Genomic DNA, 23158 nt, shown 5'->3' with positions numbered 1-23158 from the left:
AGAATACTGCTGGTGCTCTCTAGAGCTCTACACGTCTCCTCCATCACTCCGTGTGGTCTTGCTACGACGTGTGACGGAGGACGTGCAGTACATAGTGTATAGTCATCCTTGTGGTATTTTTTAAGTAACGTAAATATTAAGTTTGTTTATTGTTGTGTGTAAGCCAAGTTTTCAGGATTTATTATTTTGTTTATTATTATAAGTAAAGAATTTAATTATTTATGTTTGTTTACTCCTGTAACTAGCACACCGCAAAGGACTTTAGCTGTTTTGTTTACCTTGTTTTACCTTTTTTGTTTTTGTTTTAATGTGCGTTAGGCAAACTACAGGTGCCAGGTAGTTGCTGCGATACCTACAACACGTCACATTAACATGCCATCAAAATTGTCAGCCACACTTCCGTGGAAATAAACATTCCATTCACGACGGCTGTTTGGGTCTCGAACCCCTGAACCCCGCGCGTGTGAGGCCGACGCTCTATACATACAGCCCAGGTGAATGCAATATCATTCTATTGTCACATCCAAACAATTTGATGTGTTACATTGCTGATTTCTTTAATTTATATAGTTATGAAGCCACTTACACTAACACTGTACATAATGGTCTTAGGTGTGGGCGTGCGGCATACTACATAATTTACACTCCTTATCTTTTTCGCTGACATCAACACCGTATTGCCAGAAATATTTGTATCCTACTCTTAATCTCATGTAAATTTAACCCTTCCAAGTAGACTTTCATCTACCATAAGTGAAGGACGAATTTGTGTTTATTATTGCATAATGGGTTAAGTGTGTTACTCCTGTCCACCATTGCCGTTCTCTTAACTTTTCTTCATCCTCCACCAGGTCCATCCTCCACCACCATCCTTCATTTGGTCCACCGCTCCAAGCAACAGCCTGGTGGACCAAACTCTCACAAGTCAAGCCTGGCCTCGGGCCGGGCTTGGGGAGTAGAAGAACTCCCAGAACCCCATCAACCAGGTACCAACAGTCTACAGTTAACACACTGGGATATTTGGGTAAAATATCCCAAGTTTGCTCACTCCAGGTCCGAAGGCCTTTGTAGTTACATTTATTTGTATGTGTTAATGCTTTATTATTTATATTCACATGGGAACAAAGTACACAAAAAATGGCAAAATATAGTAATAAATGGAATACTGTATTTTCAAGACCAGGTCAAGGACATTGGCGTAGCAACGTATCTGGATAACTAATGTTGCTGACACAAGAAATTGAAAACTCTTCCACAAGGGTAATTGGCGAGAGGCGGGTGAGATACATCACTCAAGTAGGCGCAGTCGTTGTCTCCTGCGCGAGCCCCGGGAAGGGTCGGGTGCCACACCTGGGGGTCGATCTCCTCACCGTTGTCGATCCACTGCCAGGTTTTCCCATCAGGTGATTCCTTCCCACCGACCCAGACTTCTGCCGTGACTGAGGGAGGGACGAAATAGTTAAAAGCACTTAAAGGTTAACTTTCACTCCTAAAAGCAACAGCAAACTTCACAGAATATTACGATATCTAACAAACTTGTTTAAATTTATTCAATTAAAAGCAATACCGCTGAGTGGTTAGAACAAGGATTCAAACGTGTGAGCCGACACCCACAAGCTATTGAACCCTGGTTCTTTTCCTGGGCAGGGCGAAACATTTAGCCACATTCCATTTCAACTGATGCCTCTGTTCACCTTACAGTATATAGACACCTAGGCGTTAGGCAACTATTGTGGGTTGCATCGTGGGGAAGGTCAGTCGTTGTCCTAGTGTGATCTCATTATGTCTAACAGAACCCTTGTTGTTGTTATTGTTGTTTAGCTATTATTGTTGTTATTGATTCAGCTACTGGGAACAAAAAGTTCCAAGTAGCACGGGCTATGGTGAGCCCGTAGTGGACTTACGTGGCACAGGAGCGGGGGCTGTAACTTCAGAGTCCTTGTTCCCAACCTACATTTTATAGCATCTGCCCCACGACCCCCCCTGAAGGGTCTGAACCTGGGCCACAGAAGTGGAAGTCCAATATTATGCATTGCCGTTGATCCATTACGTTACTTTACTCAGACATAAGTATACAGTTGTCCCACGAGTCCTAAGAGTGGTCATAGAGTAAACTTGCTGTAAAATATAGCTTAGGGACCTTTAAAGCCACTACACAATGTAACGCTTTGGGATCCCCACATGACCTGCACACACTTGTCTGAGCGCACGGAGGTCTTTGAGGCATGTATGAATTATAGTCTGACATTACTTATATGCTTCCAGAAGCACATTAGGTATATATGTATATATATAGCTCTATAAATCTGTAGGTCATACACAGAGCCATACATAATGATGATGATGATTACTCTTAAATTTAACGAATTATTTCCATGAGGAAGCCCCTGTGCTTACGTTTACCCTCGATGATGAAGGTCTGCAGAAGGTAGATCCTCCTGCTGGTGGCCAGGTCGCCACCAAGCCCCTGACAGTGCCGTCGTGCGCCGCTCCACGTCCTGCTGGACTTGCTCAGGTAGAGGCACACATCGCCCGCCCTCTTATACGGGTATAGGCACGGTGCTTCTCCTCCTCCTCCTCCTCCTGGCAATGAAGAAAACAAAATTGCATAATGAACACATCGTGTAGTGTAGTGAGCTACATCGAATTACATCTACACTACATCGAACTGTGTAGTGTAGTGTAAAATTGCACAAGGAGACGCCAGTATCGTAATGAACTACACTTAACAAGTATTAGTATCGTAGTATTACCTGAGAAGACACCAATAACAGAACTATACCTGAAGAAAGACTACCATTGGGATATTGAGGGCACAATATCTGGTTGACCACGCAGCCAGAGGAAGGATGCAAGTTTTCAGCCTCTATCCCCAGCACAAGCAAGGCGAAGAGCACCAAGCACGTCATCCTGACGGAGGGGAGAGTGGGCAGAGAGGTTGTGGCTTCCCAAGTGGCAAGCGAGCCAAATGCAGTCGGGGATTTAAGGGAAATCGGTAGGCGGTGTTGGGGGCGGGGTTAGTGTGACGGTCATGGGGCGGGGTTAATAGGAGGGTGGTGGAGCGGGGCTAGACAGTTGAAGGGCGGGGGTTAGTAAATTGGTGTAACGAGATGAACAGGATAGTAATTGGGATGGAGTTATGTGAAGATTGTGGATGGGGGGGGGGGGGGCAACGTCGGTATTGTAGGTGCTAACGAGAGGTCAGTAGGGTTTCCCCCCCCCACCCCCACCCCAATCGCGGAACGCCCTACTGACGTACTATTCAGGAGTATATTCATTCAGGAATGAATACAAGAGGTTGTAGAAAATAAATCCTTCAATAATTACTAGAGTTTCTTACTATGAATTTTGGTAACCTGATTGTTCTTCCTAATCCCGACACTAAGAAAAAATTAGAAGGTTATCATGAAATGATTTCGGGGCTTAGTGTCCCAGCAGCCCGGTCCTCGACCAGGCCTCCACCCCCAGGAAGTGATAGCCGAGGCTATCTTATAGCTTCGGTTATCACTTCCTTTTGTCCGGTCGTGATGGTCAAGTGGATTAAGGCGTCCTGTAGATACCAGTTGCGTTGCTCCTGGCAGTATGGGTTCGAGTCACTTCTGGGGTGTGAGTTTTCAGTCGCATATAATCCTGGGGACCATTCAGGCTTGTTCACATATATATATATATATATATATATATATATATATATATATATATATATATATATATATATATATATATATACATATATATATATATATATATATATATATATATATATATATATATATATATATATATGTGTGTGTGTGTATATGTATATGTATAATGGAGGATATTGATCCGGATATTTTCTTCAAAAGGTCAGATATAACATGAACAAGAATCAAAGGTTTCAAGGTCAACAAGCCACATTACAGGACAGAAAGCAGAAGATGCTATTTCGCCCACAGGGTTATAAACCCGTGGAACCGCTTACCCGCCGTCGAAGCTGTAAATGTCAAAACATTGTTGAATTTCATAAATCAACTCGATAAAAATTATCATGACAAATGGGGAATCTTTGACAAGCTGCCAGCTTCCTGTCGCCTCGAGGCCACTAGAGATAGTGGCCCCTCAGGTAAATCCAGATAAATAAAAAATAAAATAAAATAAAATGTTTATTTAGGTAAGGTACATACATACAATAAATTTTTACAAAGATTGGTTGACTTATAGGTAGAGCTAGTACATACAATGCCTGAAGCCACTATTACGCAAAGCGTTTCGGGCATAAAATAAAGTCCCTGTGTATTGAGGGGCGGTTGTGTTCGGTGGTGGGCTTAAAGATTATCAAACTCTGATGGCTATTAAGGTCATCATAATAGTTTACTGACCAACCAGAGTTTGCTTTAGTCCCGAACATAGATAGTTCTGGACTAAAAGTTTCATGGTAAATACACCGAGAAAAGGGATACGTATATGATGAGGGAGAGGCAGTAAATATTATAAAAAACATAATATAAACATATGTGATGTTTAATGTACTGATATACTGTATAATATATAAGCAGATATATAAGGGTAAACTTTGTCAGGGATTGATGTTTGCACTCATACTGTACTATATTATGTATAGAACAAATTCCAGAGGATGTTTAAGGATTGAATTTATACATATACCATAACCCTACCATAACCCAAGTATTATGTTTACCTAAATAAAAAATATTAAATAAATAGTATATCAAAGACATTCAATAAAAATTAGCAATCTGTGTTTGTATAATTAGTGAGATTTTAAGTCATTCTACATAAACGTTACAGCCTTTATCTGGTCATTATTAAATTTCGGAGACTTGAGGCAAAGTGAAATTCATACCAGTTACTCACTCCATCTATCATCATTCTATTATGCAGGAACAACCGCACGTCTATGGGTCATCCAATAATGTTAGCAGACTTCTAGATGTTACCACTGCTAGGCTTAGGCTCGGCTACAAGTACCTCTGGCAGTTTGTAACATCTGCTGATGCAGATTTGACTAAGTGTAAACTCTGTCAGCAGAACTATTCGCATACTTTGCGTCATTATATAATGGAATGGGAAAAAATCGCGGAATTTAGAAATAACACCATCAATAGTGTCCAAGAAATGTGTAAGTACTTTATTCATAATGATGTGCTGCCCGAAATCTTAGCAAAATATCCAAAATTTGCTTACTGTATGCATGCACATGACTGTAGAGCTGCCGCCCAGTTGGGTGGGTGTGCAGCAAGACTAGTAACTGTGTGACTCACCATAGATGTAAAGTGCCTTGTATAGTGACTGTTGTGAGCCTCTTGTTGAATCACTTGTGACACAAAAGATTATTGATGTGTGTATTTGTGTGGGTGATTAAATATGTATGTGTATGTATATATGTATACGTATGTATATGTACATGTATGCATGAGTATGTGTACATGTTTAGATAGTTTAGTTCATTTATTATGCACCCCATACCCATCTTGTGGGCGGTAGTGAAAAGGGTTACAGAGGCACATAATGGGCTCAGGGACTGAACCCCACAATTCATTTAGCTAAGCAAGTTACAATCTTGATGAGCTAGTTACAAAACTCAATATAAGTCGCCACATCAACAATGGGTTCGAGTTCTATAACATTAATAATTTTGTAACTAGCGTCAACAAATTTTTATTTGCTTAGCTACACGAACTAGAGGGTTCAGTTCCTGAACCGATTATGTGCCTCTGTAATCATTTACACCACCGCCCATGGGATGGGTATGGGGTGCATAATAAATAAAGAAATTGAAATTGGTCATTATTGTTTTGCAAAACCAACACTAAAAACTAATGTTAAGTTTTGTATGTCGTTAAACAGATCCATTTTCTTTTACAACCATTAACTAAGCATAGAAAATGAGAAATTCAAGAAAGCAGATATATAAGGGTAGACTTTGTCAGGAATTATTAAATTGGCGCTAAAATTCAGCAGATATTATTTCTAATATAATAATAATATTTTATTTACAAGAAGGTACAATGACCTGATGAGAATACATTAGTGATATTTTTACATTCTTTCAAAGCCACTAACACGTAAAGTGTTTTGGGCAGGTCCTTAATCTAACATATCAGGTAGGCTGGGATATCCATATCTATGTCAGGTGGCTACAGGTAATGAATCCCCCAATGGTGAAGATTCCAATTGTAAACTATATGAACAGGAGCTAGGACATACTCTCCAACACTATATCTGTGATTACCCTGATTATAAGTGACTTCAGACCAAATGGTATGAGGTACATTAAACTCAGTACTTACTTCATACGCTCAGGTATATTGATTTATATTTATGTTATATCTGTTAGTTTAAGGACTTGCCCAAAATGCTATGCGTGCTAGTGGCTTTACAAGATTGTAAAATCAACATCATTCCTATGTTCTCTCTTAACTCCCCAATGTACCTTCATGTATATAAATAAATAAAATAAATAAATAACCATCCTGTGAGATGGGAATATTAGATGAACTTATAGATAGTTTTTTATCTACACTGTGTAATCTTTCATATAGAATAGGGTAGCAGTACATTGCTGTGTATACCTAAGCTTGTTAATAAAAACAAAAAAAAAGGTAAGATGAAGAAGTACATTGTAGCAAGGTTTTATATCAACAATATAAATTTACTGAGGTGATTACACTGGTAATGAATAAGTACTTAATTAGTCTTAAGTACAGTACTAATATTGGGGAAGTGGGTAGTAGAAGATACAGTGTGAGTTTGAGGCTCAAGGTAGGAAACTATGAGGGGTGAAATTAAGTACTTTTTGGTTTTACTTTTGAACAGGGCATAGGTTGGGACAATTTTTGAATTCATCAAGGAGTAAGTTCCAAAGACTGGGCCCTTTGATTTGTATAGTGTTTGCACAGATTTAGCCTGACTCTGGGGATATCAAAGAGATATTTTGCCCAAAACGCTATGCATATTATTGGCTTTAGGTATTGTATGTACTAACTCTATCTATAAATCCAATATTTTGTTTGTAACTCATCATCTATGTACGGGGCTGTATGTGCTTTTACCTGAATAAAAATTTGAATTTTGAATTTGAATTTATTTCTGGTGTGGTTCTCATGGGTTATATGATTGATATGAGTCTATCTAGTGCTACCCAATTCCCCAATATATGTACCTAAGCCATACAACTTTACCATTGTAATCATTGCTATAATCTTCTATCATGGTTGCTATATTGAGCACACCTGTTGATTGACGGTTGAGAGGCAGAACCAAAGAGCCAGAGCTCAACCCCCACAAGCACAATTATGTGAGTACATAGTTTACTGCATTATACCCTGAAATAATCCTCAAATTATGCTGCAGTGTACCTATGGAAAAACCTTTAAATTTACCTGAATGTAGCTACTAATCTTGTTAAATTTCTTAAACAATTAATTTTTTTATACAGTACTTTCTTACAATGTATTTTTGTATACGTTCTTAAAATGCATTTTGTATACTTTCTTACAATGTGTTTTTAAATACTTAATAACAATGTATTGTTTTATACTTTCTTACAATATATTTTTGTACTTTCTTACAATATACCTGTAAACATTTTGTTCAATTTTACTAGAGATTGCCTTCTTATAATTATCTGTTAGATTAAGGACCTGCCCGAAACGCTATGCGTGCTAGTGGCTTTACAAAAAAGTAAAATTTCAGTGCTTTGTACTCTCATAAACCCAATGTACCTTCTTGTATATAAATAAATAAAATAATAAATAATAAAATAAAACATTACGCCTGTCAAGGAAAAGTTTCAGATCAAGATTAGCATTTAAGAACAAGGTTTTGTACATGCAGATAACACATGAGAATGTGTGGAGTGAGTGTATGTTTAGCATGTTAAGGGACTTAAACATAGGGGCTGTGTGTTGTCTGAAGACAGAGTTTGTTACAAGATATGATGTTTATTCAGGGGAAAGGTACATGCATTGAAAATGAGTTACAAATATAATGTTTTATTTATAGATAGAGCTCGTACATACAATGCCTGAAGCCACTAATACGCACAGCGTTTTGGGATATTATAGTACTAATAGCAGATTTTTGCCAAGTGATGATAGGCTTGAGGTAATTTGCAGTAGTTGAACCCCATGCACAGATACCATATGTAAGATAGGGGTAGATTAGTGTGTAGTATAATGAGAGGAGAGCAGAGTGGAGAACATATTTTATTCTAGAAAGTATATCGACTGTTAACACAGACTTTTTTGCGATGTGTTGTATGTGGGTGTTGAAGTTCAGTCTCTTGTCTATGTATAGGCCAAGGAACTTTCCCTCATTTTTATAGGTAATGTTGACATTGTCTATCTGAAGTTAAATCTGATTTGATGATTTACTACCAAATAAAGTGTAGTAGGATTTTTCTATGTGAGTGTAGTTTCTTTTTTAGTTTAGTTCATTTATTATGCACCCCATACCCATCTTGTGGGCGGTAGTGGAAAAGGTTATAGGCACATAATGGGCTCAGGGACTGAACCCCACAATTCATTTAGCTAAGCAAGTTACAATCTTCATGAGCTAATTACAAAATTCATTGCACATCGTCACATCAACTTCGGGCTGAAGACTGACCACAAGTACAGTTCCTAAATTAAGCAACTGACATATGTGGAGAGCTAGTGTCACAATTTATACGTTTGTCCTGCACACCGGCAGGCATCCAATGGGAAACGGTGAATAGGTTACAATCACTTAGTTACGGTAATACCTAGTTAACAAACTGGGAATATTTGGCCAAGATTTCTGGTAGCAGATCATTTTGAATGAAATATTTACACATCTCTGGAACATTTGTTATAGAATTATCTCTGAATTCACATATCTTTTTGCACTCCATCACATAGTGACAGAGGGTGTTATTCATTTATTATGCACCCCATACCCATCTTGTGGGCGGTAGTGGAAAGGGTTACAGAGGCGTGCGAATAATTTTGTTGACACAGTTTATATTTGGTCAGGTCTACATAGGCAAATAATGAGAATTTCCAAAGATACTTGTAACCGAGTCTAAGGCGAGCAATAGTAACATCTAGAAGTCTGCTGATTTTATTGGATGATCCATAGATGTTTGGCTCCTCTTGCATAATAGTATGATGATAGATGGAATTACTGGTGTCGATTTCACTTTAAATCAGATCTACAAAATTTTATTAAAGTTCCTGGTGTACTATTGTAAGTCTGTTGGTTGACATCCATGAGTGGACTTTTTTTAATTCATTGTTGACATATTAATTAGTCTGTGGGGGTATAATATAAAAAGGTTCTGGGGTGGGGGTATATAATATTCTTATCTGGTTTTCTAGAGGAGTGGAACGGTGGCTCCCTGTAGCTAATTAACCACAGAGAACAAGGAAACTGGGACTTACTAAAGAGCAGGAGAGTGAATATTAGACTCACATAGACGAGAATCCAGGTTGGGAAACCCAACCAAGAGCAACACAAGCCCTACGGGAAGCAGGAGCACTGACCAGGCAATGAGCCACTTTGTTCCTATTAGGCCTCCCAAACTCCCAAACTGGGTTATCAGCCCAAGACATTAAAAAGGACTGTAGTCAATGCCACAAACATTATGGACCTGAGAGTAGATCGCAGCCTGGCTAGACTTAATGACACTGCAGACGACATGAGACTTACAAACCTTGGAAAAATGGAACCGAGGAAACAGGATCAACAAAGCATTCCCTGAAGCAGTCCAGGTGGCACGCAAGTAGCGATGAACAGCTGCAACCCGAGACAGCAAATGATGCATCCTGACAGCAAATGGGGCGCCTGACAGCTGGGTGGACAGCGCTTTGGATTCATAGTCCTGAAGTTCCGGGTTCGATCCCTAGTGAAGGAGAAGACAAATGGGCAAAATGTTTCTTTCACCCTGATGCTCCTGTTACCTAGCAATAAATAGGTACCTGGGAGTTAGATAGCTGCTACAGGCTGCTTCCTGGGAGGTGTAACAAAAAGGAGGCCTGGTCGAGGACCGGGCCGTGGGGACGCTAAGCCCCGAAATCATCTCAAGATAACATCAAGATAACCTCCCCAGCCTAATAAACCATGAATAAATAAAAAACCCTTCAGTAGCCATCTCATTCTGTGCCAGAAATCAAGGCTTTAAATTAAGAACCCATACTTTCAGAAGAAAACATGAAATTCCCCAACCCAATAACCAGAAGTGAGTGCCAGCAAAAACTAAGCCTGGGAAAACATTCACAGACCAAAATGGCAACTGAGAACTGAGGGAACGAATGAAAGACCAACACCTTATCAAGAGATCAAGAAGGCTCAGGAGAAGAATAAGTCGGCAAGTGACAAAATGCATAAGACAACTTACAGAATGGCACTGAGGAAGTATTGACACTGAACACTAACAAAAGTGGTTCCGCCAAAGCTAAATGATAAGAGGTCGTGTCTGGCTTGCAATGTTGTTAGCCCTGTTGCCCTCAACCTTTCCTGGTAAGAGAATTGACTTTGTTCTGGAATGTTTTTTGTTGCCTGGTGTTGAGCTTTCTGCAACGCAGCTATGTCTTTCTGAAGATGAAGTCTCCATGCTTGGATACAATAATCCAAGTGGGGAAAACCATAGATTTGTACAGTTCAATAAGAATCTTCTTTTTGTTAAAGTCAAAGGTTCACTTGATTATTCCTTGGGTTTGGTTATCTTTTTTACTGCAGCTTCCACTTGTTGTGCAACTTTCAGTGAATGATGGATTCTGATTCCTAGGTCCTTTTCTTCATCAATCTTCTGCTAGGTAATGTTATAAATTTAGTAGTTGTGACATGGATTGTGAAACCCCACATGTAAATGATTTCGCAAATGATAGGTAGTTTACTAAAGTAATACTTAATGCTCAAGGGTATAGATTACCTTATGTTGTTGACAGATTTAATAAGGAGGTTTATGGAGGTTTCAGTGTGCATTCAAAAGTTATTCTCTCTATTTTCTAATTGTAGTTTGATAATGTTTGCTAGATGAAATATAGGGTAGGGGTTTGTTGTCCCATCAGTAATTATTCCCAACGTTAGTGGAGATGCTATGTTCATCCAAATGTGCTCAAATAATGAGCTCAATCATCGTACTAAACATGCAATGGTTGCTCAAAAAAATATAACAACCAAATAGAGTGGACAAGTGCATCATGTATAATAAAAAAAGGTATAAAATAAAAATATATATTATATGAAGTACAATGTTCCTTACAATATTACAAAAACCAAATAGTTTTTTTTAAATTGATGACAGACCTTCTAATATTATCAAATCGCCTGTAAAAATAAATACTGTCAGTACTTCTTCATTTTCCCCCATAAGCATGTATCCATAATTTGTTTGTTGATTGTTATTTCATTTAATGTTTTGGATGGCAAGGCCCAAAAAAAAGCTCCCTTCTTCAAGCATTTGGCCTCTATCGCTCTTACTCTCAATAGCATCACCTGCAAATATGGAATAATCTTACTAAATAGCTCCCTGTGTGCATTAGTACAAAACAATATTATAACAATACAGGGAACAATATTAATTGTAAATTATTAGAACAGCATTTGATTCTTGACCTGTCCTTGAGCTAAATGATGAAATTAGTGCCATGAATTATGTAAGTTTCAATTTAAAATATCATAAGTCTTTCATTGAAAAGCTAGTGATATTGCTCATAATACTTTCTTTAGTTTGAAAATGAAAGAATATAATAATATATAAAGAATACAATAATTCTGCCATTCATGACAACTTCAATGAAAGTCATAAATTACTAAAGCAATTAAATATCAGTGCAGCATTTAGGCATCTTAATACAGTATAAAAAACTCAGATCAATTCCCTAAGTAATGTACAGTACAGTACTTGTAACAGTTGTGTGTACAAAATTCCATGCAAAGATTGTAATAGGTTCAATGTTGGCCAAACTGGCAAACATCTTCACCAAAGAATAAAATAACACAAATATACCATAAGAGAACTACTGAGATTCTGTGACAAATTCTCGCTCAGTCAGCAGATTACAGAACCAACTAGGAACAAAAACACGCTGGACCTGATATTCACGAACAATGAGGAGCTAATCAGACACATTACTGTCTCAGACACTACGTACTCGGACCACAAGCTCATTGAAGTGCAAACTAACATTAATAACGGTAGTAGGCACAAGAGAAACAACAAGCGAGAAGGGCTATTCAATAAATTCAATTTTAATAATAAGAGGATAGACTGGGAGAAAATAAACAGGGAACTTACAAACATTCAATGGGAAAATGTTCTAAGAAATAAAAATCCTACACAGGGAATAGAAAAACTGACGTCTAAAGCATATGAAGTCTGTCTGAAACATGTTCCTTTGAGGAAAGCTAGAAAGAGGTCCAATGTAGAAAGAGAACGCAGATGACATTACAAAAGGAGGAAGAAATTAACGGAAATGCTTAAGCAGACACGTCTCTCCATACATGCATCTCTCTGTATGAGAGAACAGAGAAGAAATAATTTAAACAGGGAGATTGAAGAAATCGAACAGAGACTGAAGCATTCCTATCAGATTTAAGACAGGCAACTAGAACAGAAAGCAATTCAAGAAATAAAGAAAAACCCACAATATTTCTTCACATATGCTAAATCAAAAGCGAAAACCACTGCCTGTATTGGACCTCTTCGTATTAGTGAAGGCTCATACACTGAGGATGACAAAGAAATTAGTGAAATCCTAAAAAAGCAGTATGAAGACATGTTTAGCACTCCGATACTCAGCATGAAAGTGGAAGATTCGGACAATTTCTTTATGAATGATACTCAAACACCTGTAAATATAACTGATATCAACACGAGCATGGCAGATTTTGAAAGAGAAATTGACAATATGCCCATGCACTCAGCCCCGGGTCCAGACTCATGGAATTCAATATTTATAAAGAAATGCAAAGTGCCAGTAGCACAGGCACTCAGTATAGTGTGGAGGAATTTGCCATCTATTTTGTTACAAATTTGGGTATTGTTTATCCTGAGATTTATTTGATTAGAGAATTTATTGTCATTAAAGATAATGTGGAATGAAATACAATCTTCAAGGAGCTTTGAGGAAAGTGCTCAAAGATGGTGTATTGCTTACTGCCCTACTTTGGTTTGGCTCCTAAGCAGGCAGGACAGGATTCACTCTGTCCTTGTAGCAAAACTTCAGCATATTTCTAGTTTTTCTTGATTTGCCAAGCAGTTGTCAATGATGAGATGTCTGACTCTGAAGGTATGCCTTCGTGGGAAAGGCCATTGATGTCACGGGGAAAAAGTTTAGAATTTGTGGCAGAAGGAACACAGAGCATACCTCCATCTGCCACGATCCCTCACCCTCTCAGTAGATAAGCTTTTATCACACAGAACAAAACAATGTTTATAGTTTCCAAAAATATTATATATACAGTATATATATATTTATATATATATATTATATATATAAATATATTATATAAATATATATTATATATATATATATATATATTATTTACATTATATATATAAGTTTGCAAACAAGCTTGAATGGTCCCCAATCCAATATGCAACTGAAATATATAAATTTATAAACCTTTCCTACAGTAGAATAAGGAACTCATATTTTCTGGTTATAAATGCTTTAATCATAATGTTTTAGAACTTATTTCCCATTGCTATTGGCATACCTAAGAAAATATTACTTATTTTTGGTTGCAGTATTCACTACATTAATTACTATAACCAATTAAAGGCGGGGAAGAAAAATCAAGTCAGGTGCCACTTACCCTACTTAGAGTAACAACGACAACCAATAAGCTTCAACTTATCCACAAAGTGTAATTTTGCACAACATATAACATGTACATCACATAGCCATATGGTCCAATACTTTTCATTACCTCTGTAATTGACCAAACTGTGAGCCTGAAAGGAGAAACGCAAACTTAAAGTCACAAACTAACAGATTAAAGCAAACTCTTAAATATATACATTAGCTAAATAATTTGTTATAATATTGTATCAAATGTATTTTTCATAGTTTTTCAGGGAAATCAAAATGGAAAAAACTAAACCTCACCTCCCCCACCCCCAAAAATATTTGGCATAATTATTCTTGAAGAATTAAAAAAAAAAGTAAAAATATTATTCAATAAGTATAGATTCCACTCCAGACATCTCACGCACAGATCAACGAACATTCACAGTCCAATACATTAAAGGCTGTGAGCCTGTGGAACATTTCTTGATGTTCTTCCCCATCTTTTCTCATTCAGCAAAGGATCTAACAGACACTCGTGGATTTTCTTAACGAGAACAAAATTCCACTATCAAACTGCCATGGTCAGTCATACAATAATCCCTCAAATATGTTGAACAATATACTGAACTGCAAGCACAGATTCATCAACTCAGAGTTTGCCATCTATGTCCCCTGTGCTGGACACCACCTGAACTTGGTGCGAGTAAAAGCAACAGTGTTGTCTACAGACTGTAAAATTCTTTGACTTTGTTCAGCATCTGTATTCATTTTTTGCTAGTTCTACTCATTGCTGGAATGTATTGACATCATCTTTAGGAAAAGGTTTTGTGGTCAAGCTTCTGTCTGACACATGATAGTTATCTTGAGGTTATCTTGAGATAATTTCGGGGCTTAGCGTCCCCATGACCCGGCCCTTGACCAGGTCTCCTTTTTGTTACACACACCCCAGGAAGCAGCCCATAACAGCTGACTAACTCCCAGGTACCTATTTACTGCTAGGTAACAGGGCATCAGGGTGAAAAACATTTTGCCCATTTGTCTCCGCCTCCACCGGGGATTGAACCCAGAACCTCAGGACTACGAATCTGAAGGGCTGTCCACCCAGCTGTCAGGCGTCTTGAGCCTATAAAAACCTATCTTCAGAAAACTAGAAACAAATTTAGTGAATATGAATTCAAAGCCAGGAGTATGTGTCCAAATGCAGATTACAGTCAGTACATGTTGATGCTGTTCATGCTCTGTATAAAGGTTTCAAGAAAATAAAACATGCATTGGATTTTCTATCAGCCGAGTATGAACAGCAAGTGAATACAAGGCGAGAGGCAGAAGGATTGAGTAAAAAAATGGAAAACCTGAAAATAATCTCACAATTTTTTGGAATGACATGCTAGAAAGAATGAACAAAACAAACAAAGTCCTGCAGTCAAAGGATGTGAACATCCTTGTTGTCACAAATCTTCTTGAGCCTATGAAAACCTGTTTTCAGGAAACTAGAGACAAATTTAGTGAATATGAATTCAAAACCAGGAGTATGTGTCCAGATTCAGATTACAGTCAGCACATTTTGATGCTGTTCATGCTCTGTATAGAGGTTTCGAGAAAATAAAACATGCATTGGATTTTCTATCAGCTGAGACCCCGAACTATTTGCCCTGCTCCTTGCACTGAAATGTGTACAAGTCTCCAAACTTGATACATTAATTGTAAGTGACTCCTTATCATCCTTAAATGCTCTCAACTCTTTAAGACATAACTGTAACATGCTCGTGTCCGAAGCTAGACACAAATACAACAAAATTATTAAGGATGGTAACAGAGTCCATTTCATGTGTTCTCCATCTCATGTTGGCCTCCGAATGCATGATAAGAGCTGATAAGTTAGCCAAAGAATCTGCTTTTAAAGGAGCCGTTGAGTGTAACCTTGAGTGTAAAGGATACAGTATATCCATTTCTGTTTATCTTCCTTCAGTGCTCGAGATTTGCAACTGTTGTGCATATCAAGTTTGCCTCTGACTTACCTAACTTTCCTACCTCAATGTTTTCCTGATCAGACTTACCCTCTGCCTTTGCTAGGATTTTTATAATGAGATTTTTGTTTGGTTCTCTCTCCAAAGTTTCTGAATCCTTTACGTCAATCCTGCCTGCATTCCCAGTATGCAAATATATCATGGTTTATTACTATTATAAAATCAATAAATGAACTTAGGAAAAAATGTTTTTTACAGATTTGTAGAGACATAAACTCTACATATAAGGTGTAAGTTTCATGTAAACTGAATAAAAATGAAAGAGTTATAGGAACGTTTATGTTACTTGAAAATAAATAAGTAAAAAATAAAGTCTAAGGTGCTGCCATCTGTGGCTGAGGTTGACATCAACCAATTTCCTGGCACCCTTGGTACCATTACAGATAGGCTTACATGCAGTCAGGTGTATAAGTTTCATGCAAATCGTCCGATAAACAAATAAGAAAAACAAAAATGAATTTAACTAAATTTTTTTTTGGACAAAACTAATTATTAAATATTTTTATTACATGCTATTGTGATAGCTGAGAGTCATACACATGATTTCAGTTGACACTTGTGTTTGATGTTAATTTTTTACCATTTTGGAAAATTTTTGACACATAATTCAATATTTTTTTCTCCCTTCCTATTTATGCTACGATGCTGAGACTTGGACCAGATGAAACCCTTTTCATATACAACTCATCAAAAAAGTTTGATTGAAATTGAACTAGTTTTCATTTATTGCATATTTGGCACTGATGCTCCCTTAATTGAAAATTGAGCAAAAATATATTCAGAGTAGTCATCTCTATCACTAATGACATTGTTGCAGATGAAGGTATCTTGGTAGTATATAGCTGTGCCACCTCCTTTTTTGTTTTGGCCTACAGTTGTGAATGGCTCTATAACCAGCTAAGTTGAAAAGTTGGGTATGGTCTTTACTTAGCCAGGTTTCTGTTAAATAATGATCGATAGTTCAGTACCTAGCACTGAAAGTAGTGCATTTATATCATCAAAATGTTTACCAAGTGATCTGACATTTTGGTTGAAAACTAATAAGCATGTGTTATTTCGGAGTTTGTTTTTGGCCTGATGTGCTGTGTAATACCTGCAGTGGTGATGATGAGTGTGTTGGTTATTGTATATTTGAGATAGTAGATTTTGTTCAGGATCAATATCAGCTTGCATGTGGATGCAATGGAGTCAAGGTACAATAAGGAAAGCAAGTACAGATCAATAAAATACTAAATCTGTTAAAAATATAAAATAATTAAGGTAAACAGAGAAAATATGCAAATATATATATATATAATAGAAACAAATAATATAAAATGAAGATCACTGAAATGAGACAGTAATAGCAAATAACAATTGGTAATTCTATAAAACAATAGCTTACTTTAATAATATAATTACACTATAATTACTAAAGTTACACTAAAACAAAAATGAGGTAGATTACGTAGAGATACACTCAGGTACACTGAATGATAAAGTTTATACTAGAGGACACAGGCAAAGCCAGTGTACAATGGAACAAGAGAGTATGGAGTATATATAAAATAGAGTAAAGAAAACAAGAAAAAAAAGACAATAACAAAGATGACAATTTAAAAAAAAAAAAAAAACTTTTGAAAGGAAAGGCAGAGCTATAGTACACTTTGGTAGTTAGATGAGACTATAATTTATATTCTGGTTATTCAGGGAGGATATTATTATTTATTCACTGTGATCCAAGAGCTAGATACACTCTCCAACACAATACTGGTGTTGAGTTGGCTTTACTAATTAATTTGGTCAAAGTGCACGAGATATTCAGAGCTTTGTAACTATTTTAATCACTCACGCAAGCCAATTATTATTGGCATAGCCAATTTACAACCCAATTATTATTATTACAGTGACACCTCGACTTACGATTGCCTCTACTTACGATATTTTCGAGTTACAATGTAAATTTGATCGGAAAATGCGACTCGGTTTACGATTCTGTCGTCGGCTAACGAAATTCGTTGATATGCGTTCAGGTCAACCGAGCGCATGGTTCCTGGTGGCAAGGGCCGACCTGCTTCAGGTTACCAGAGCCACCAGCTTAGTGACGATCACTAATAATGGAAGGGGGGACTCCCCTTCCAAACTCTAACACCTCTCCTCCCCTCCTCCTCACCATCTTCTACACACCAACAAGAGTCCTCAGTAAAGGTAAGATATAACTTGTACATACTGTAGTACAAAATATTTGTAGTATTATGTATAAAATATATTTTGAGGTTAATTTTTAGGAGTGTGTGGAATGGATTAATTCAATTTACATTACCTGTACTGTATTTCTTATGGGGAAAATTCATTTTGGTTTATGAACCGTCTCTGGGAACGGATTAAATTAAAAAACTGAGGTACCACTGTAGTATTATGATGCCCACATGTGTTTGAGCATCGGGACCAAACATCCAGGATATTTTATTACAGTATAAGATTTTAAATAATAGTACTGAAAAAGTGGGCTATAATACAGGCCATATTATACATGATCATAATATTCTGGCAATATTCCTCTACAAACAGATACATATGTCTTGCCATCTGGATACTGGCCCTGGGATACTATCACTCCTGTATTACATGTTTTGTATTAGTTTTGTTTTGCATTACATTTTGTTTTGCACATTTCAATTGCACCTAAAGGCATGATTGTGGTATCAATTATTAGAAACCTAACCATTTTCTACCCATTCCAATATACTGTACCTGATTAGTTTTTGTTTTATATCCAATTTTTAACACCAATAATTGATCTGTGTATATATAATATTTATAATAATAATTATTTACAAGAAGGTACAATGGGTTTATGAGATTACATAAGACTGGTATTTTTACATTCTTGCCACTAACACGCATAGCGTTTCAGACAGAAACTCTATGCATTTTGAAGGCATAGTATATACTAGCTCAATCTAGAAATCCAACATTCTGCTTCTAACTCATTTTGTATATATGTACTTTTACTTAAATAAAGTATTATTATTATTATTATTATCTTTGGGGGCTAGATATCAGTGTCTTTACCCTAGTCTATAAACTCCAACAGTCTCCAACAGTCTCCAACTCAACAAAACTAAACAGTCTCCGTGGTGTAGTGGTAAGACTCGCCTGGCGTTCCGCGAGCGCTATGTCATGGGTTCGTATCCTGGCCGGGGAGGATTTACTGGGCGCAATTCCTTAACTGTAGCCTTTGTTTAACGCAACAGTAAAATGTGTACTTGGATGAAAAAACGATTCTTCGCGGCAGGGGATCGTATTCCAGGGACCATAGGATTAAGGACTTGCCCGAAACGCTACGCGTACTAGTGGCTGTACAAGAATGTAACAACTCTTGTATATATCTCAAAAAAAAAAAAAAATATCTCAAAAACAAATACATACCTTAACTCTCAAGCAACCACCATAGTCACGTTCTTCTCTAAAAGCATTCTTAACTTCGAGATCGAACCTGCGAAGCACACGATCAGCCCTCACCTCTGTAAGCCGCTGGGCCTAGAACATATACAGTAATTTGTTACTAATAGCAATGTATTTAACTTCATCACATTTCGTTAATGGCTCTCGGTAGTATAGTACAGTTGAGTTCATTCTCGACTCATTAGGATTCCTGGGTTTAAATCTCAGTCAAGAAAGAAATAGTTAGACATGTTCCCCATCACAAAATGCCTCTATTCACCTAGCAGTAAATAGGTAATTAGAAGTTAGTCAACTATTGTAAAGCTGCATTCTTGGGAAAGTCAGCAGTTCAACTTTGTGGGAGAAGGGGCCTTAATATCAGTCAAATGTATATACTGTACTATATATTATATATATATATATATATATATATATATATATATATATATATATATATATATATATATATATATATATATATATATATATATATATATATATAATATATATTATATATAATATATATTATATATATTATATATAATATATATTATATATAATATATATTATATATATTATATATAATATATATTATATATAATATATATATATATATATATATATATATATATATATATATACATACACACTCACAGCATATATACCTGGCTACCAAAATTATGCAAATATAAAGCAGGTTTTAAATTCACATCATAAAGTGCTAAATGCAAAATATACTGTACAATTAAATGTTGCTGGATCTTTAAACCATTGACATAAAATAAAGTCTTACACAAGCCTAAAATATAGTCAAGGTGAACAGAATGAAACGCAGTAAATATGCCAAAGAGTTATGACATCTATAGCACTGTACAGTACTGCTGTACTCTCAGTGGATTTATGATAGATGACACTGATTCATTAAAAAATATAATATTTTTATCTGTAAAACAATTGTTATATAATTATCTATAAATTATCCATAATTATCTATAAAACATAATGTATAAATATATTGTACAAATATTGTATATACTGTATATAAATTATTATAATAAATATTATATTATGATGTTGCAGTAGATATATGGTAGATATAACCATTTCACTGTACATCGATGGCAATGTAAGTGCATCCTCACAATAGATCTACAGCAAATGTATATTTTTTTATCAACACATTTAGGTACATCTGCATTTGTGCAGCTGCCCTAGACTATATGAAGGGAAGTACAGTGTGTCAAAAAAATGTTAGCTACATGATGCTAAAATCCCTATCACACAGGATGGTAAATCATTCAAAGGAATGTGTTAAGTAGTCTGCACTGGCAGACTCTGGGTGCATCATGAGGATATTATTCAACTGAATAAGGCAGCAGTGATACTAAAATTGTGCCAGATACCAGACTACCTACCTTGAGGTGCTTCCGGGGCTTAGTGTCCCCGCGGCCCGGTCGTCGACCAGGCCTCAAGTGGTTGTGCACAGTGGTTGCCAGGATCAGGTTGGGTTACCGTTACCTGTGGCAGGTGGCTACAGGTGACAGATCTCCCAATCCTGAGCACTCCAGGTGCAAACCTGAGCAGAAACTGGAGCATGATCTCCCACACTACATCACCAAATGCCCAATTATTAGACCATTCAGACCCGTAGGCATGAGGTACCTGGAGCTTTGCAATTGCTTTATTCATTCTCGTGTTCTTGAAGATATCCTCATAATGCACTCAAAATGTGCCAGTGCAGGCTACTAAACATATGGCCCTGTATGACAGTTTTTGAAACTATTTTTGATATATTTAGAATGTGTCCCTGGAAATTCAGCTTCTGGCCAATGAGAACGCCAAGGAATTTGCAATCTACTTTGTTACAAATTTGGGTATTGTTTATCCTGAGATTTATTTGATTTGAGGATTTATTGCCAAACAAAATATAGAAAGTTTTGTCAATGTTGAGAGTGAGTTTGTTGGCAGTTAGTCAAAGATGGACTTTATTTAGCTCAGTATTCACTGTGACATTTAAAGCAAAGGGGTCAGGACTGGAGTAAATGAAGGTTGTGTCATCAGCAAATAGAATTGGTTTGAGGTGTTGGGAGGCATTTGGAAGGTCATTAATGTAGATGAAAAAGAGGAGAGGGCCAAGTATGCTGCCCTGAGGAACACCAATGTTGATGGGTATGGTGGGAGAAATTTAATTATTCACAAAAATAATTATGCACAGATATAATTATGAAATAAGAGTGCAGGTTCAGGTGTGAACTACGAGGGTCCAGGTGTGTGAACTACGAGGGTCCAGGTGTGTGAACAGTAATGGTTCAGGTGTGAACTACGAGGGTCCTGGTGTGTGAACAGTAATGGGGTTCATGTGTGAACTACGAGGGTCCAGGTGTGTGAACAGTAATGGTTCAGGTGTGAACTACGAGGGTCCAGGTGTGTGAACAGTAATGGTTCAGGTTGTGAACTACGAGGGTCCTGGTGTGTGACAGCAAGTCATAGCTCTGAGTTGAGTGCAGTCAAAGATGACAGTCACTTGCAATTAACGTGTCAACTTTGGATACATATATCGAGGCCTAGGGATCAGGAATAAGCCCAAGTATAGTACAGGTTTCCTGCCCCAGACAACTGGAATTATGCAAACATTTGAGGTAAAATGAGGTTCCCATTTACCAGCTCCTTACCACTTATAGAAACCCGATTATGATAATAGATGCTCCTGTCCAAAACAAGGTATATAATTAGTATAATAAACTAAATAAAATATATTCTGTGATCGACGCGCTGCAGGCAGCAAAGCTCAGAGCATGAGGCAGAAAATTCGATCCCTATATATAGCACGTCACACTTAGTTCAACTCACATCGACTAGCTCCTTCAGGCTCTTCCTCAGTGCAATCCCCATTTTCATGTTGCGATATATCTCGCAGTTTTTCCAAGACTCGCAGAAGATAAACTCGTCTGATGATAAATCATCTTCAGCCATGGTGCGTGATGGTGACCACCTCGAGGCTCGCTCGCTACTGACCAGGGTTGAATAGTAATGGTTCACAAGTGAACTACGTGGGTCCAGGTGTGTGAACTATAATGGTTCACAAGTGAACTACGAGGAGCCAGGTGTGTGAATTATATGAGGTTCCAGCTGCCAGTAGATTGGGTGTGTGACCAAATCTCCCTCAATTCTTAAAAAAAAAAAATTACAATCATCTCACAGCAAAACTAACAAATATTTGAAATCAAAATTTCCAGTTATGTCTCAGTAGAACTGCAAAATAATTTGACAGGTGATTAGTGGTAATTTTCGTGTTAGTGAGAGCTTTGACGAGTGAAGAGTACGAATGTTGGTGAGAGTTGATGGTTAAAATGTTGAATAGACCACATTCTCAACCCAGTTTACAAAAGGGTGTTTTTATTTTGTTTGGAGATCTAAAATTCTAAACAAAACATTTTTGTTATAAATATTATGAAATAATGATTGTAAATAGTAAACTCCAACACAGTTGCTTCTCTACTCCCGGGATTTTTATCCCTTTTTCCTGCTTTGATAATAATAATAATAATCTTTATTCAGGTAAAAGTACATACGTACAAAGTGAGTTACAAACAGAATGTTGGATTTGTAGAAAGATCTAGTATATACTATGCCTAAAACCACTAATAAGCATAGCGTTTCGGGCAAAGGTTGGTCGATCCATCCTCTTTCAGCTTCCAGACACTACCGGTGTTTCAGCCCAAGACCATTACAGAAGACCAATTGTTCGACTATATTACACTGTTACTGTGTACGGGCGCCTTCAGGAGTGAGAAGTAGTGTCATTAATTGTAGTGCAGGAAAAGGTATTCTCATTTATTGTGGTTTGAAGTAAGTTGCTCCAATTAATTGTAGTGCGAGGTAAAGTGTTCTCATTAGTTCGTTGTGAGGCTATATGTGTTCACATAACTATATGCGTTCCCATTA

At 37.0% G+C, this 23158-nt stretch overlaps 2 protein-coding genes across 5 annotated transcripts; both read right to left on the bottom strand.

Annotated features, from left to right (window-relative positions):
• Positions 1-1076: 1076 nt before the first annotated feature.
• LOC123765136 (macrophage mannose receptor 1) lies at positions 1077-2964 on the bottom strand. Of its 4 annotated transcripts, none has more exons than XM_069333171.1 (3): positions 2783-2964; positions 2398-2583; positions 1077-1439 (listed from the first exon to the last, which is right to left on the bottom strand). In XM_069333171.1, the coding sequence occupies exons 1-3, from the start codon at positions 2907-2909 to the stop codon at positions 1219-1221; spliced, it is 534 nt and encodes a 177-aa protein (XP_069189272.1). In that variant the 5' UTR covers positions 2910-2964; the 3' UTR covers positions 1077-1218. The 4 variants fall into 4 exon arrangements, with proteins under 4 accessions (XP_069189272.1, XP_069189273.1, XP_069189274.1 ...); XM_069333172.1 differs by having other exon boundaries at positions 2398-2580; XM_069333173.1 differs by having other exon boundaries at positions 2798-2964.
• An 8221-nt stretch (positions 2965-11185) lies between these two features.
• On the bottom strand, positions 11186-22422 carry LOC123765137 (transcription initiation factor IIA subunit 2). Its single transcript, XM_045753612.2, has 4 exons — positions 22064-22422; positions 19199-19309; positions 13786-13924; positions 11186-11460 (listed from the first exon to the last, which is right to left on the bottom strand). Exons 1-3 carry the CDS (start codon positions 22184-22186, stop codon positions 13787-13789), a joined length of 372 nt encoding a protein of 123 aa, XP_045609568.1. The 5' UTR covers positions 22187-22422; the 3' UTR covers positions 11186-11460; position 13786.
• Between the last annotated feature and the right edge of the window lie 736 nt (positions 22423-23158).

This window comes from Procambarus clarkii, chromosome 29 (assembly GCF_040958095.1).
Source record: "Procambarus clarkii isolate CNS0578487 chromosome 29, FALCON_Pclarkii_2.0, whole genome shotgun sequence".
Taxonomy (NCBI): domain Eukaryota; kingdom Metazoa; phylum Arthropoda; class Malacostraca; order Decapoda; family Cambaridae; genus Procambarus; species Procambarus clarkii.
Note: the sequence above shows the minus strand (reverse complement) of the source record. Positions and strands in the feature narration are given on the sequence as shown.